At 36.3% G+C, this 18491-nt stretch overlaps 1 protein-coding gene across 2 annotated transcripts in view; it reads right to left on the bottom strand.

Annotated features, from left to right (window-relative positions):
* The window catches only part of LOC136041353 (FUN14 domain-containing protein 1B-like), a 42498-nt gene that overhangs the window by 22845 nt on the left and 1162 nt on the right, over positions 1-18491 (bottom strand). For both annotated transcript variants that reach the window (XM_065725998.1, XM_065725999.1), the window contains exon 2: positions 9241-9439. In XM_065725998.1, the coding sequence (XP_065582070.1) occupies positions 9241-9439 (199 nt within the window). The remainder of the gene's footprint in view (positions 1-9240; positions 9440-18491) is intronic.

Below are 18491 nucleotides of genomic sequence, written 5' to 3' on the forward strand. Positions count from 1 at the left end.
AATGAAAGAATTCGCCAAACAGCTTCATTACTGCTTATGTATCTTCCAGCCTGATATTCTACGATTTCGTAGATATCTTTGATTTCGGGCTGCAAGCCAAAAACTGCCATGTCACTGCCTTTGTTGACGTATTTACATATGTATTTGATTGCCTTTACGGAGTTACAGTATTCAACGTTTATGTGCGCATTAAATGTTTTTGATAATAATGGGGAATATGGAACAACCCACTGGTTATCTACTTCGATGGTGGTACCGTTACGCTTCTTTATTATTGCTGTTTTACCGCCATCTTCAGTAGATCTTCTTCTATATTGTGGGTAACCATCATTGCCAGTAATTGTGTTTGATACTAAAAGTCGAGGATATTGCTTTGTGCACCTTCCTTTGGCCATGCATGGTGAATTTTTGTTCAGTGCACCGCAAGGTCCATGTATCATATTTTTTACAATAATATCATGTAACCCCTTATCGACATTTTTATCAGGTATTCCAGCGGAAATCACATCATCAATTTCGTCCGAAGTAATTTTTTTATGTAACCAGATTAGTATATGTGCGTGTGGCAAACCTCGTTTTTGCCATTCCACTGAGTACATCCAGCATCAAACTGACCCAAACACTTAAAGTTTTGCTATATAGTTTATCATTGATTTCAACTTTTGCCGGAAGACACGGGCCGTAATGTCATGCCTATGAACCGCCAATTGTCCTTGAAGTAAAAGCTGCAGTATCTCGTCCCAAGATTGATTACATGTAAATGTAATAAATAAATCTGGACGACCATAGAGACGAACATACGCAATAGCATCTTGAGCATATTCATGCATATGACGGGGACTGCCAGCATATGACGAAGGTAAAATTGTTAATCTTCCAACGTTTGTGGTATTACCGTCATTTATAATTGCATCTCGCAAATGAATGTATTGTTCAGAGCGGAGCTTGGTCTGATTCAGGCGGATATATAGCAAACGTTCTGATTCAATTTTAGCATACATATCAACGACAAATTGGTGAAACAATTCACGGCATTTTAAAATATAATTTTCTTCATCCTGCCGAATCATTAGTCTATAGGAATAATAATGCATTGCACTGCATTTCTTATTCATTTCTTTGTTAGTGGCTGGATTCATCAATTTAATATTAAAGTGATAGCCGTCGGCTCCATCCCAAAAAATGATAGGATATTGTAGGGCATCGTAGCATCGATGAGTTTCAGCAATTCTTAACAACTGAGCTTTTCGCTTATGAAGAATAATATCTCGAGGTAAAAACTGATCACCGACCATAACGATTGCCACTTCGTCGATAGTTGGAGCATTGTATCTACGCACATGTTGGCCAGGAGGCGTTTTGTCAGCGGAAATAACAATTTTATGCGTATCAGTAGGCATCAAATCGATGGCTGTTTTGAACAGACGCACTAAATTATTATTTTCGTGGAAAAGATGTTGCAATTGGGAAACGATTGTCCTTTCAACGTTGGGAGAAATTTCGCAACGTGCATTCAATTCAGAATTTCTATCACTGATGAAGTACAATTGTAAAAATTTATGATTCTCGCCTGAGAATGGTAGAAGGGACCCTGCTCTATGATAAATTTGCCCTTTCACTTTGAAAGTAGACATAAATTGATCTGGATTTACGATTTGGGCTCCAAACGACGTCATTTGGAAACATGAGTTGTATTTTCTGATTTGTGACAAAAAACGCTTAGATTCTGACGTAGTTTCAGTAAGGAAAGTCTTCAATGGCTCTGGTGGTGCACCCAATAGAGGAAGTTTAACTTTTCCAGAGGCGCAACACATTCCCATTGTTTCACCATTGAATTTCAAGGCCTTGCAATAGGGACAAATTTTAGACATTGTCCCGATTTGAACACATCTACTCAAGCTATAATCATCGACTGGGCTGTACCTGAATGCCAGGCGATAACTTTCAGGTTGCTCTGATTCCTCGGCACGCTTTCTTTTCTTACTTTCTCTAACAGCAGCAAGCCTGATTTCTTGCTGTTCTTGTGATTCCTCGGCACGCCTTCTTTTTTCAATTTTTCTTTTAGCAGCAAGTCTGCTTCGGCGTTGCTCTGGTAGTTCCTCGGCACGCTTTCTGTTCTTTCTTTCTCTATCAGCCTCAAGCCTGTTTCCTTGCTGTTCTTTTGATTCCTCGGCAAGCTTTCTGTTCTTTCTTTCTCTATCAGCCTCAAGCCTGTTTCCTTGCTGTTCTTTCGATTCCTCGGCACGCTTTCTTTTCTGACTTTCTCTATCAGCAGCAAGTGCTTTGGCGTAGACTCTTTGAGCATCTTCATCGGCTTTTGCCACTGTAAGTTCATCAGTCATTTTAAAGCTAAACATTAATAGATTTCTACGTGAACATATATGTCTTAAATATCTTTAATGACGTCACCGTCATAGTAAAAATGACGACAACTAACTTCATGACGTCAGTCGACACAGAAACATGACGTCACCTGAAAGACAGACACACAGACAGACAACTTATTTTTATATATATAAGATGTGCCGGTGTCCCGGTCGTCATTTGTGTCCCGATGTCCCGGTCTGTAATTTCGTCAGTCGAAAACATGACGTCAGTCGACACAGAAACATAACGTCACCTGACAGATCCACAGACAGACAACTTATTTTTATATATATAGATATATATATAAATATATATATATATATATTTTCTTTTTAGTTTTATTGTAGTTTTTACCTTTTTTAGTTTTTTCTTCTTTTGTATTAATGCTAAAGCCAAGGTTCAAACCTGGAGCCTCTCGGACCTAGAACCTGAAACATAACGCTTTACCAACTCAGCTACTTCGGCTTGAACACATTCGTTTTGAGCAGCTTCCTCGGGTGTTGCCATTGTAGGTTCTTCAGTCATTTTACAATTAGAAATTTCTCTTTCAACGGTCTTCTTAAAATTAAAAATTTGTCTTTGAACGATATTCTTAAATACCTGGGTCCTGGTCGTCCTTTATATTCCCTGTGTCCCGGTCGTCATTTGTGTCCCGGTATCCCAGTCTGTAATTTCTCTTTGAGTGTCCCGTCGTTATTTATATTCCCTCTGTCCCGGTCGTCATTTGTGTCCCGGTCTGTAATTTCTCTTTGAGTGTTTTTTCTTTTTAGTATTTTTTAGTTTTTTACATTTTTTCTTTTTTCAGTTTTCTTTTTCTTCTTTATTTTTCAGCTTCACTATTAAATACATATCGCCGACAACTAAAATCGGGTAGGCATTGATGACCTTATCCAAGTCAAATCCCAAACCCAATCATCATCGCTATCATTTTCAGTTTTGATATGTTTTGACTCTCGCTGTCCAGGTGGATCTTCATCTAACTGCGCGGTTTTGCGTTCTTTAGCCTCAAGCCTGTTTCCTTGCTGTTCTTTTGATTCCTCGGCACGCTTTCTTTTCTGACTTTCTCTATCAGCAGCAAGTTTTTTGGCATAGACTCTTTGAGCATCTTCATCGGCTTTTGCCATTGTAAGTTCATCAGTCATTTTAAACTTAAACATTAATAGATTTCTACGTGAACATATATGTCTTAAATATCTTTAATGACGTCACTGTCATAGCAAAATGACGACAACTAACTTCATGACGTCAGTTGACACAGAAACATGACGTCACCTGACAGACAGACACACAGACAGACAACTTATTTTTATACATATAGATTTATTTTAGTTAGTCTATTTTAGTTATACATATTCTTTTATTTATATGATTTTACTTTTAGATTATATTTGTTTCTTTTTAATTTTTTTCTATGCTGAAGATGCCTTGTTCTACACGGGCAAAATAATTGTTTGAATTTGTTCTCTTTGTTTCCCTTACTGGTCATAGGCCTATTTTCAGAATCATTTATTTGTTTTCTATATATCACTATCCAAACTTTTTTTTGTGCATGTATTTTGTTCAAAGGACATGGTTGACAATATTGTTGTCGGGAAAAAGTTACGTTTCCTTAAACTTTTTCAAAAAAGTAAGCAAAGTTTAGTCGATAGCAGAAGACTTCTGAGAAATTTCATATAAACCCCAAATATGTAATTACAGTGACATCTGCTATCTAGTAAAGCAGGAAAAACGGCCCATAACAAACTAAAAGCCTGCCAGGTGAGAAAATATTGCAATTCGTAATTAATTCATGATTTGTAACGAATTATTTCAATTGGTCTTAATAGCAAAATTAGTGCCTTAAAAAGTGCCATAAATTTAATTTAACATCCCACTTAGCAGTCCTCAAAAAGTTTCACCTTAATATACGTAGCGGTTCCTGAGATCAATATAGATACGCCATTCTTAACAGTTCGTGGTAACGAACTGTAAGTAGGGAGCGACGAGGCTCAATAGTAACCGAAACTGTAAAAACAGAATTTTGATACCAATAAATTCATTTAATAATCGGCTTATTGTACTTATTTTAAATAAATAATATTCATTAAGTTTATTGCAATCTATCAAAGATCTAAGCCTGAGAAGATATGTCTGGTCTTCAAAAAGGGGGGACCTCCCCCCGTTAACTAAGTTAGAGAATCTTACTGAAAATCACACCATCAGGTTCAGCGTATTCAACAACCCTCCTGTCGAGGTTTCTAGCTCCCACCTTCAAAAACATGGAATTTTGCATTTTTTGTCAGAAGAAAGATCAAGGATATATGTTTTTTCTTATTTCTTTTGTTTGGTTTTCCCATGATAGATCGTATCGAACTAACGGTCCTAAGATATCGGGAGAAGATTCACTCAAACAGAAATTAAAAGTTATAGTGCCCTTTTTAAGTGACCAATTTTTGGGCAGCCAGCTCCCTCCCCGCAAAGTCGTTTGATCGAAATTTTGAGACCATTTTGTTCAGCATAGTTCAAAGGTCCAATAACTGTGCAGTAAATAACGATTTAATGCAGCTCATTAGTTTTATTTTCGAAATAGTTTTGTGGAATATAAGAATTAATGTCTTTTTTTTGTTGACATTGCCACTCGTTGACAGTCTTTTTTACTGGTCAAGAAAAGAATATTTTTCAATCTCTTTGATGTTTCTCCATAACAATGAAGATTTTGGTTTACTATTCATATGTTGGACCAAATGTTATAACAAAATTTAATAATAGGTGTAATACAGTCCCTTGGATGGAGGGATACCTCACCTTAGACCTTAGTTCCTCTGGAGTCATTGATGCTGCATGGGGCATCAACGAACCTCTCTTCTCATCCCAAAGAGATGCTGCAGCGGTGACGTCTTCCCATTCAGGTATTTGGGAGATCTCAGCTGATCTCAAATCTAGGTCAAAAGTTCACTATAAGGTGTCCTTTGGACCACCTTGTCTTTCACTGTTGTCTGGTTTCCAATTGTAGGTTGTCCATGGAAGCCGACCTTCTTTGATAATGACTGCATGTACTAAACTGTTCCACCTCTTCTTTCTTAGAGCAAAAGTCATGAAAGGCTGGCCCCTTGTACTGTGGATTTCAGATTTGCTGACTCTCAGTTGCTTGCCAGCTTATATTAACAAGAGCTAAGAGCTCCTAAGGCACTTGTGACGAGGTTGGAAGAGCCAAGAGCTCATATGGTATGAGCTCTAGCAGAATTCTAAGAATCAATAGATTGCTTTAAAAGGAAAATCAGTGGCTTAATGCCGATCGGGATTTAAAATAAGAGCTCTGGGTCACGAGGACCTTCTAAATATCAAAATTCATTAAGATCCGATCACCCACTCGTAAGTTAAAATACCTCAATTTTTCTAATTTTTCCTGTCCCTTCAGCCCCCCCCCACATGGTCAAATCGGAGAAAACGACTTCATCAAGTCAACTTGTGCAGCTTCCTGACATGCCTACCAATTTTCATCGTCCTGTCACGTCCAGAAGCACCAAACTCGCCAAAGCACTGAACCCCACCCCCAACCCCTAAAAAAAGCGGATCCAGTCGGTTACGTCAGCCACGTATCTAAGACATTTATAAGCGTTTTCCAAGATTTTCCGTTCTGCCCTCTAGCTCCCCCAAATGTCAACAGATCTGGTCGATATTTGAAATTAGAGCTCTGAGGCATGAGTTACTTCTAAGCATCTAATTTCATTAAGATCCGGTCACCCGTTCTTAAGTTAAAAATACCTCAATTTTTCAAATTTTTCCAAATTAACAACCCCGCGCTCCCCCAAAGAGAACGGATCCGTTCCAATTATGTCAATCACGTATCTATAACTTGTGTTTATTCTTTCCATCAAGTTACATCCGGATTTCTCCACTCTAAGCGTTTTCCGAGATTTCCGGTTCCCCCTCCAACTCCTCCCAATGTTACCGGATCTGGTGGGGATTAAAAATGAAAATTCTAAAGCACAAGTTCCGTCTAAATATCAAATTTCATTAAGATCCGATCACCAGTTCGTAAGTTACAAATACCTCATTTTTTCTAATTTTTCCAAATTACTCCCCACCCCCAAACTCCATCAAAGAGAGCGGATCCGGTCCGATTATATCAGTCACGTATCTTGAACTTGTGCTAATTCTTCCCACCAAGTTTCATCCTGATCTCTTTGCTTTAAGCTTTTCCCAAAATTTTTGTTCCCCCCCCCCCCAGTAACACTGGATCCGGTCGGGATTTAAAATAAGAGATCTGAGTTACAAGGTCCTTCTAAATATGAAATTTCATTGAGATCCGATCACGCCTTCGTAATTTAAAAAACCTCATTTTTTCTAATTCTTTAGAATTAACCCTTCCCCCAACTCCCCCAAAGAGAGCGGATCTGTTCCGGTTATTTCAATCACGTATCTAAGAATTGTGATTATTTTTCCCAACAAGTTTCATCCTGATCCCTCCACTCTAAGCGTTTTCCAAAATTTGAGGTTCCCCTCAACTCCCCCAATGTCACTGGATACGGTCGGGATTTAAAATAAGAGCTCTGAGACATGATATCCTTTCAAATAACAAATTTCATTAAGATCCAATCACTCCTTTGTAAGTTAAAAATACCTCATTTTTCTAATTTTTCAGAATTACCCCCCCCCAACTCCCCAAAAGAGAGTGAATCCATTCCGGTTATGTCAATCATGTATCCGGGACTTATGCTTATTTTCCCCACCAAGTTTCATCCCGATCCCTCCACTCTAAGCATTTTCTAAGATGTTAGGTTCCCCGCCCAACTCCCCCAATGTCACCGGGTCCGGTTGGAATTCAAAATAAGAGCTCTGAGACACGATATCCTTCCAAATTTCAAAGTTCATTAAGATCCGATCACTCCTTCCTAACTTAAAAATATCTCATTTTTCTAATTTTCCATAATTAACCCTCCCCCCAACTCCCCCAAAGGGAGCGGATTCGTTCCGGTTATGTCAATCACGTATCTGAGACTTGTGCTTATTTTTCCCACCAAGTTTCATCCCGTCCCTCCACTCTAAGCATTTTCTAAGATTTTAGGTCCCTCCCAAACTCCTTCAATGTCACCGGATCCGATCAGGATTCAAAATAAGAGCTCTGAGATACGATATCCTTCCAAACACCAAATTTCATTAAGATCCGATCACCCGTTCGTAAGTTAAAAATACTTCGTTTTTTTTATTTTTTCCTAATTAACCAGCCCCCCCCCTCCCCTGATGGTCAAATCGGGGAACGAGTATTTCTAATTTAATATGGTCCGGTCCTTGATACGCCTGCCAAATTTCATCGTCCTAGCTTATCTGGAAGTGCATAAACTAGCAAAACCAGGACAGACAGACCAACAGACTGACAGAATTTGTGATTGCTATATGTCACTTGGTTAATTCGAAGTGCCATAAAAATCCTCCTTGGGCATAAATTTTCGAATGCAAAGATTTTCTTTTGAAGATAGTGGTGAATTTTCCAGCATTATCAACTGTGTTATTCATGGTATGTTATTCACAAATTCCTACTGAAGAGATGTAGCTTCAGTCATAAAAAATATTTGCTCCTTCTCCAAATGGGCTTTAGTCTATTAAAAGCTCTGATTGACTGACTAAAGCTGCATTTAACCTCAGTCAGTATTTCACAATTACAATCGATCCAGCTACCCATGTATTTGAACACCTTGACTCCTGTTCATTATGCAAAACTTATATGAAAACAAGAAGCAGGTTGAGACCCCCTCCCTCCTCCTCAAACAGACTAAAAAGGAGAAAAGCTAGTTTAAAATGTCGCTGCTGTCATGCTTTTTACCCACTCAAAATTTACCACTAACATTTGATCTGTATGTACCACCTTTGAACACAGAAGCAATTGAATGTTTGAAAAAAAATATCTCAAATAACTATGTATGGCCAAAAGGCCAAAAACTGAGTCCTCTTCTGAGCTGATAAAGATTTGGGCATAATGTTGACTTTCATGGGTTTCCAAATATCCCAATGGGCTTTGAAAAAATGCCCACTCTAGCCATATCTCACAATAAAGGCTCAAATGTGTGGTGCATTCATATCATTCATTTTATTGAGTTCATTTTATTTAGGTTTTCAAAAAATTTTGCGTGACTATTAAAAACTATTTCATTTTGATTTCTCAACAACAATACACTAACGAATAAAAAAAAAATCTTAAACAAAATTTCAAATTTTAGTCTCAGATTCCAACGGTATATACTACTGATTTTTATTACAAGTGAAAAAAATATACTTATGGGAGTAATCACTACTAAGAATAACTAACCAAAATTACTATTACAAAGAATTAACTGCAGTACCATCCTGCTTGGAAGAGACAGCTATGCACTCCCCCATCCCAACCTATTCAAAGCTTCTATCTTTACACCCTCCCAAGAAGTTTCAGCTTTATTTAGATCCTTTCCTATGGCCTCATTACCACCCAATTCAGGGAAGACCTACTTTTCTTTAGCAATAAATGGACAAGCAAAAAGGACAATATGTCATCCTTAATCTGGAAAACATGTCCCACCCATCTCAACTTCTCTCTCATTATAGCCATAGAAAGCAGGAGAGAACCACATTTTTTGTAAACCTTGTGGTTTGATATTCAGTCAGTCCTTGATAAAGGAAACTAAAAAAAGATAAAATGATTTGCTAGGCCACATGCAGCAATAAATCCTCCTATAACAAATTCAAAAGAGAAGATAGGACATTTCATTAGATTCACATACCATCCTCAGAAAAGAAAAAAAGCTTTATGTACAGCTATTCCTACTTGATACAGGCTCTCATGTATTCACAAACATAGGCTTAAATCTTATTGACTTAAAGGTAATTTTTACTGTACTGAATATTTTGAAAAAAAAATACCTTATCAAAGGAGTCTGCCAATGGGTTTTGATTTTCTTCACCTCCAATTTTTTCAGTAACTTTCTCAATATCTTTGTTAACCTTTGACCAATTGATCTTGAGGTAGCCCTTTGACTGAGCAAAATAGATGCAAAGAATTGTGCCTCCAGTTGCCACTGCAAGTGCTTTCCCAGCCTTCATGAATAAATAGCCAGTAAACCTAAAGAATATTGAAAATAGTGAAATGTATTCAATAGCAACAAAAGAGTCTTGACTTATGAATTTTATGACTGGATTCAAGAAGCTACTGAACTAAATTAAATAAATAAAACATGATTTCCCCCCACCAAAAAAAAAAATCTAGAGCCAATTTGAGATTTTAAATATGTGTAAATTAGCTGACAAAGCGTTTTAAAACACATTAAATCATGACTGGTATATATAAAAACCTAGAACAAAGGAAAAATATATTAAGCCATCAGCTGCTAACATCATTTCCTACCTTAACTGCAGCAGTGTTATTCTCATACAGAGCAGTAATCACTTTAAAGTATTTGTTTGGTATACCATACAAGGATAGAACCTTTGCTAAAGCTCTTCTAATAACAGAATTGAACGCTTGCTCGTATTCTATAAATCTGATGACCAAAAGTGTTTGATGAGTAAGACACTTCTCAATTATTAGCCTAAGAGTGAAAATTTGGTTAACACATCCTTCTAACTTTTCTAAAAGTGCACTGTTCTTCTCTTCAGACTTTGTCTACAGCCTCTCTCAGCCTAAAAATTATCATATTACTAAGTAATTTGGTACCTACAGAGACCAGACAAAGGCCTCAATTATTACAACACTCACTCTTATCACCTTTCTTATAAAGTGGTATACTAGCAGCCAGAGAGTTAAAATACTTTGAATTTTAATGTCATGCTTTAAAAAGCTTTAGAATACAAGTAAATGATAAAAAGAAAGATAATGAAAACAATATATGGTACATGAACATTTGACAAAGAAAAATATACTTGAATTGAATCTATTCAAAAACCAACAATGAGAACAAAAAAAAACTGAAAAAAAAATACAGACAATGAACATAACTAATCAACAGAACAGCATATTTAACTGAATATTTAAAGTTTTACCAAGATGATTGGGACAAGCCTATTGTACTGGCTTGTACTGTGCCTATTGCACCATAGACCTGTTCTGCAACAAGTCTATAGCTTTCTCCTGTTATGAATAAAATGAAAAAAAATTGTCACTGTCTTTAGCCAAATTACTCAACTTCAATGGCAATTCTTTTACAGCAACAAAAGGACCAGACACTGAGTGTTTCTTAGTATCTCCAAATTACTTATAGACAGTGGAGCCTGGATTACAGCTTTTGGACATACATGAAGAAACCAGCTTAGAAGGCTCCAACACAGAAGGTATGACCAACTGAGGCTTTGGATGAACCTTTACTTGGGTAGAGCTATTCTAATTAAATGAAAAAATTCTATGTTTTGATGCATTTAATCTTAAACTGAGTTATCTAAAGACAGAATTATTCCAGACAAGTTGAGAAGGTTACCTGTAAACCCAAATAGTGGCATTTGTGCAGCATATCCCTGAGAATGCAATTACAAATTACTCTAGACTGTGAAGAGGAAATATTTATTGTTGAACAGACCTGGTCATGAAACAGCTTGCCCTTCATTGGCCAGACCATTTAGCAGGAGCTTTGAATCTACTGACCATGCCTTTCAAAGGAATACCACTTGCATTCCTTACCCCTATCCTTATCAACATATGTGACAATTGTATTTATATATGTGTATTATATATATATATAAATATATATATATATATATATATATATATATATATATATAAATAAGTTGTCTGTGTGTGTGTGGGTCTGTCTGTCGGGTGACGTCATGTTTGTGTGTCGACTGACGTCATGTTTTCAACTGACGAAATTACAGACCGGGACATCGGGACACAAATGACGACCGGGTCACCGGCACATAGGGAATATAAGTGACGACACTCAAAGAGAAAGCGACCAGGACAAAAGGAATGTTTGATTTGCAATCACCATCAACAAAGCACCAGGACACAAATGACGACCGGGACACAGGGAGCATAAATGACGACCAGGACTTAAGTAAAAAAAAACTAAAAAAACTAAAAAAAGGTAAAAACTACAAAAAAAAACTAAAAAGAAAAAAAGCTAAAAACTAATAAAAAAACTAAAAAAGCTAAAAAACTAAAAAAACTAAAAAATAAAAAAAAATAAAAAAGGAAAAAAAAATGAAAAATAAAGGAGAAAAACAAATCTAAAAAAACGAATGTATATACAGACCGAGACACCGGGATATAAATGACGACCGGGACACAGGGAATATAAATGACGACCGGGACACAGGGACACAACTACAACGGGGACGCCGGGGGGCACAGGGGGATATAAATGACGACCGGGACACTGGGACACAAGGAATATAAATGACGCCCAGGACACTCAAAGAGAAATCACAGACTGGGACACCGGGACACAAATGACGACCGAGACACAGGGAAAATAAATGACGACCGGGACACAGGGACACAACTACAAAGGGGACGCTGGGGGGCACATAGGGATATATAAATGACGACGGCGACACAGGGAATGGTCGATTAGCAATCACCATCAACAAAGCTCAAGGGCAATCATTAGAATCATGAGGTATAGATCTGAATACGGATTGTTTTCCCATGGACCATTAGATGTTGCATGTTCAAGAGTCGGTAAACCTGACAATCTATTTATATGCACAGACAATGGGACAGCAAAGAATGTTGTATATTCGCAAGTTTTACGTAGTTAAAAACATATATATATGTATATATATATATATATATATATATATATATATATATATATATATCTATATTCACAGGTGGGACATAGGGACACAACTACAATGGCGCATAACTAATATTACCCCCCGCGCGCGTAAGTCGTTACGCGCCATTGTAGTTGTGTCCCTGTGTCCCACCTGTGAATATAGATAGATTTATATATGTGTTTCAAACTATGTAAAAATTGCGAATATACAAAATTCTTGGCTTTCCCATTGTCTGTGCATATACAAAGCCGTATGTACTAATAATGACGTCATATGCAAACGCTCTTTTTACAAACAAACAAACATGCATACACACAACTCGTTCTTATACAGATAGATAGATAGATAGATACAATACAAATTAACTGCGTAAAACTTGCGAATATACAACATTCTTCGCTGTCCAATTGTCGCTGCATATAAATAGATTGTCAGGTTTACCGACCCTCGAACATGCAACGTACAATTGTCCATGGGAAAAACAATCAGTATTAAGATCTATACCACATTTTTCTAATGATTGACCTTGAGCTTTGTTAATGGTGATTGCAAATGCTAATCGAATTGGGAATTGCAATCTTTTAAATTGAAAAGGCAGATCCGTTGGAATCATGGGAATGCGAGGAATAAGAACAGCCTCACCCTCAAAAGGCCCTGTCAAGATTGTGGCCTCTATTAGGTTTTCCATTGTTTTGTTTTTTACGGCAAGTCGCGTGCCATTGCAAAGCTTTGATGGGTTGATATTTCTTAAAAGTATTATTAGTACGCCTATTTTTAGTTGTAGCACGTGTGGTGGAAACCCTGAAAGATCCACGGAATTTAAAAATTCAGATGGATAATTAACTGCTTCATTTGGTTCCAAAACTGTGTCGACTGACTTGTAAAGGACTGCCTGGTCTCGAATCTTTGTCTAAACAATATTGTTGATTTCGTGGACGTCTATATTTTTGGGTGCGAGAATCGCTCTTTCACTTAGCCATTTATTATTTTTATAATTTTTTAGAATATTCGGAAATACTTTTTCAATCAATTCATTTTTGGACGTCACTAAATTACAGAAATCAGCAGGTATTGGGATAAATTTGCCCTTTTACTTAGAAAGTAGACATAAATTGATCTGGATTTTCGATTTGGCCTCCAAACGACGCCATTTGGAAACATGAGTTGTATTTTCTGATTTGTGACAAAAAAGGCTTGGATTCTGACGTAGTTCCAGTAAGGAAAGTCTTCAATGGCTCTGGTGGTGCAGCCAATAGAGGAAGTTTTGATTCCTCGGCACACCTTCTTTTTTCACTTTCTCTTTTAGCAGCAAGTCTGGTTTCATGGTCCTCTGGTAGTTCCTCGGCACGCCTTCTTTTTTCACTTTCTCTTTTAGCAGCAAGTCTGCTTTCGCGTTGCTCAGTTAGTTCCTCGGCACGCTTTCTGTTCTTTCTTTCTCTATCAGCCTCAAGCCTGTTTCCTTGCTGTTCTTTTGATTCCTTGGCATGCTTTCTTTTCTGACTTTCTCTATCAGCAGCAAGTTTTTTGGCATAGACTCTTTGAGCAGCTTCCTCGGCTGTTGCCATTGTAGGTTCTTCAGTCATTTTACAATTAAACATTTTTCCGTGAACGCATGTCTTAAATACCATTAATGACGTCACCGTCATAGCAAAAATGACGACAACTAACTTCATGACGTCAGTCAACACACAAACATGACGTCACCTGACAGACACATCCACAGACAACTTATTTTTATATATATAGATATATATATATATACTAGCTGTTGGGGTGGCGCTTCGCGCCACCCCAACACCTAGTTGGTGGGGGCGCTTCGCGCCCCCCCCAAGCCCCCCCGCGCGCGTAAGTCGTTACGCGCCATAATAGTTACGCGCCATTGTAGTTGTGTCCCTATGTCCCACCTGTGAATATAGATAGATATATATATATGGTTTTAACTACGTAAAACTTGCGAATATACAACATTCTTTGCTGTCCCATTGTCTTTGCATATAAATAGATTGTCAGGTTTACCGACTCTTGAACATGCAACATATAATGGTCCATGGGAAAACAATCTGTATTCAGATCTATACCTCATGATTCTAATGATTGCCCTTGAGCTTTGTTGATGGTGATTGCTAATCGACCATTCCCTGTCCCGGTGTCCCGGTCGTCATTTACATCCCCCTGTTTCCCCCGGTGTCCCCGTTGTAGTTGTGTCCCTGTGTCCCGGTCGTCATTTATATTCCCTGTGTCCCGGGTCCCGGTCGTCATTTGTATCCCGGTGTCCCGGTCTGTATATACATTCGTTTTTTAGTTTTGTTTTTCTCCTTTATTTTTTTCCTTTTTTTTCTTTTTTAGCTTATTTAGATTTTTAGATTTTTTAGTTTTTTTATTAGTTTTTAGTTTTTTTTTCTTTTTAGTTTCTTTGTCCCGGTCGTCATTTATATCCCCCTGTTTCCCCCGGTGTCCCCGTTGTAGTTGTGTCCCTGTGTCCCGGTGTACCGGTCTGTATATACATTCGTTTTTTAGTTTTGTTTTTCTCCTTTATTTTATTCCTTTTTTTTTCTTTTTTAGTTTATTTAGATTTTTAGATTTTTTAGTTTTGTCCTGGTCGTCATTTATACTCCCTGTGTCCCGGTGCTTTGTTGATTGCTAATCGAACATTCCTTTTGTCCTGGTCGCTTTCTCTTTGAGTGTCGTCATTTATTTTTTTCTTTTTTAGTTCTTTTAGTTTTTACCTTTTTTAGTTTTTTTAGTTTTTAGTTTTTTTAGTTTTTTACCTTTTTTTAGTTTTTTTAGTTTTTTTAGTTTTTTAGCTTTTTTATTTTTTTTATTAGTTTTTAGTTTTTTTGTAGTTTTTGCCTTTTTTTTATTTTTTTTAGTTTTTTAGCTTTTTTATTAGTTTTTAGTTTTTTTGTAGTTTTTGCCTTTTTTTAGTTTTTTTAGTTTTTTAGCTTTTTAATTTTTTTTATTCGTTTTTAGTTTTTTTTGTAGTTTTTGCCTTTTTTTTCTCTTTGAGTGTCGTCATTTATTAGTTTTTTCCTTTTTTTTTAGTTTTTTATTGGTTTTTACCTTTATTTTAGCTTATTTTTCAGTTTTTTCCTTTTTTTTAGTTTTTTTTTATTTTTTATTTTTTTTAGTTTTTTACCTTTTTTTAGTTTTTTTAGTTTTTTAGCTTTTTTACTTTTTTTATTAGTTTTTAGTTTTTTTTTGTAGTTTTTGCCTTTTTAGTTTTTTATTGGTTTTTACCTTTATAGTTTTTTTAGTTTTTTAGCTTTTTTATTTTTTTTATTAGTTTTTAGTTTTTTTTGTAGTTTTTGCCTTTTTTTAGTTTTTTCAGTTTTGACGTCACCTGATCCAGTTTTTTCAGGTGACGTCACCTGACACATCCATCCACACATCCACAGACAGACAGACAACTTATTTTTATATATATATATATATATATAAGATCATCAATGCATCATCAAATTAAAAAAAAAACGGAAAGAGAAATCATCAATGCAACAGCACAAACACATAAAAAAAAAAAAAAAGATAGAAGGAGAAAGGGAAAACTGTTTTGCCAAATTAGTTATTAATATAGACCAGCACTTGAATGAGGCCTTAGCCCTACTCATCCATACAACCACATAGGTCAAACAGGATAGCCATACAAAATCAACCATAAAGAATAATCCATTGACAGGCAGTCATGTCGTCAATAAGTATAAGTTGTCATTTACCAAACAATAAAAACAGTAAAGACAAATAATTCAGAGGCAACAACCCAACACAAGGGCTCATCAGGAGAATACACTTGCCTATAGGGTTTTGGCACTCTAAATTCTCTACCCAGTCAAGTGTTGTGCCTACCACAGAATATCCATGGCATCCCTGTGGGTAAATATGATTATTGAGTTTCAAATGCTTCAATTATTTATATAATATAATGTTTGTTGGAAGGCCCCAAAAAACAAATTTTTTGGAACCAACACCTGAACTATCAAATGTGATAAGATGTGAAAATGGACAACCTGGACCATCAATTGTAACAATACCAATATGAGGAGCAAAAGCAAAAGCCAATGCTAAATTGTCTGAAGTAATCAATATCCAAAAAATGAAGAGCAAAGATACAATTGGTTTGAAGATATGTGAAAACAACAGTTAGAGGATATCAAAAATGAAATGAAGAGCAAAGGTACACTTGATTAGAAGAAAAGTGGTGGCCTGTCAAAAATGAAAATGGAAAGCAAAGACACTTGCAGTTAGAAGACATGCGACATCAAACATTTGCGCAAGTCAAACTGAAAATGAAGACTAAATACACACGTGGTTAGAAGATAAGTGGTGGAGTGTCAAGGATGAAAATGAAGAGAAACAACACATGTGGTTAGAAGACATGCTTATGTGCACAAGTCAAAAATAAAAATGAAAGGCAAATACAAACGTGGTTAAAAGACATATGGCATCAAACATGTGAGGGAGTCAATAAAAATCCACCTGAACAGCAAGAATCAAAACGTGTCAAAATTGATAATGATAGTGATGTGGGTGATTGATAGTGATAGTGATGATAGTGAGTGTGGAGGTGATGATTATTAGGTTTTGGATTTTTATATGGATTTTTACATGGATCATGGGTTTGGGATTTTGACATGCATATGATCATTAATTGCTACCATACCTTTGTTAAGAAACAAATGTTCAGTAATATGTATGTCATAGTGTCGAAAGACAAGCCGAGGTAGAGCAAACCAAACAAATTGAAAATGATAGTGATGATTATTAGGTTTTGGATTGTGACATGGATCAGGTCAGGTAAACCAAAGCAAACAAATTGAAAATGATAGTGATGATTATTAGGTTTTGGATTTTTACATGGATAAGGTTATTAATGCCTACCATATGTTTGAAAATCAAAAACCTGGACTAGATAAGTTGCTGGAAGAAAAAGAAGTTTTTTGTCCCACCACCTGAACAATTAAAAGAAACAAAGGTTCAGCGACATGTCTTTTGTAATGACAAAAGACCTACTGAGGTAACAGAAGAAGTTTTTGTCCCACCACCTGAACACTTAGAAGTAACAAAGGTTTGGCAATATGTATTTTAATATATAGTTATACATAAACTTCAATATTGAAAAAAACAAAAAATAGTAATCCCTAAAGGGGGTACCCTCTGAAATGGCTATCCTAGAATATCCTAGGATGAACAAGCAGGCAACCCTTTCAGGATGGAGAAACTAATCTAGAATTTTCAACAGAGACATATGTTTACATATGTCTTGTATGTGGTTACAAGACATACAGCCACAAGGAATGGAACAAATTAAATAAAAGTGAAGAACAAAGAAATATGGGTTAAATGACATCCCTGTGGAGGTGATGATTATTAGGTTTTGGATTTTTACATGGATAAGGTTATTAATGCCTATCATATGTTTGAAAATCAAAAACCTGGACTAGATGAGTTGCTGGAAGAAAAAGAAGTTTTTTGTCCCACCACCTGAACAATTAAAAGAAACAAAGGTTCAGCGACATGTCTTTTGTAATGACAAAAGACCTACTGAGGTAACAGAAGAAGTTTTTGTCCCACCACCTGAACACTTAAAAGTAACAAAGGTTTGGCAATATGTATTTTAATATATAGTTATACATAAACTTCAATATTGAAAAAAACAAAAAATAGTAATCCCTAAAGGGGGTACCCTCTGAAATGGATATCCTAGAATATCCTAGGATGAACAAGCAGACAACCCTTTCAGGATGGAGAAACTAATCTAGAATTTTCAACAGAGACATATGTTTACATATGTCTTGTATGTGGTTACAAGACATACAACCACAAGGAATGGAACAAATTAAATAAAAGTGAAGAACAAAGACATATGGGTTAAATGACATCCCTGTGGAGGCATCCATTTTCCTAAGGAAAAAGTAGTAAACAAAAGTGACTCATTTGGTGGTTGCTACTTACAGCAAAAATCAATATACATTCAAATCTGTTGCATGCCAAGTGCTGGGGATGGGTCTTAAAATTGGCTAAATAGTTTTTTCCTAAAAACTTGGCATACTGAAATGTCTGGCCACAACAACAACCTAAAATGCTACAATTTTAAGGAAGAATTTGCATTTTTTTCATGGGTGGTTGTATTGAACCCATGGTGATGCTATGACATCAAATAGGGGAACATATTGTCTGTGGTTGGAAGACAAGCTAAAGCTGAAGCAAAAAGAATGGAAGAAAAGCTTAATGGGTTGCTTTATGAATTTGAAGCACAAATAAATGGGATTAAAAACAAAAAAAGGGAGCATCACAACAGATAAAGCAAAAGGCATGGTACATGACAAATACTTGTGTCATTCCTACCCCTATCCCTCTAATAAATAAATAGATTTCCCAAATTGTATTTACTCAGTTAATTGTGG

This window comes from Artemia franciscana, unplaced genomic scaffold (genome assembly GCF_032884065.1).
Source record: "Artemia franciscana unplaced genomic scaffold, ASM3288406v1 PGA_scaffold_168, whole genome shotgun sequence".
NCBI classification, from domain to species: Eukaryota; Metazoa; Arthropoda; class Branchiopoda; order Anostraca; family Artemiidae; genus Artemia; species Artemia franciscana.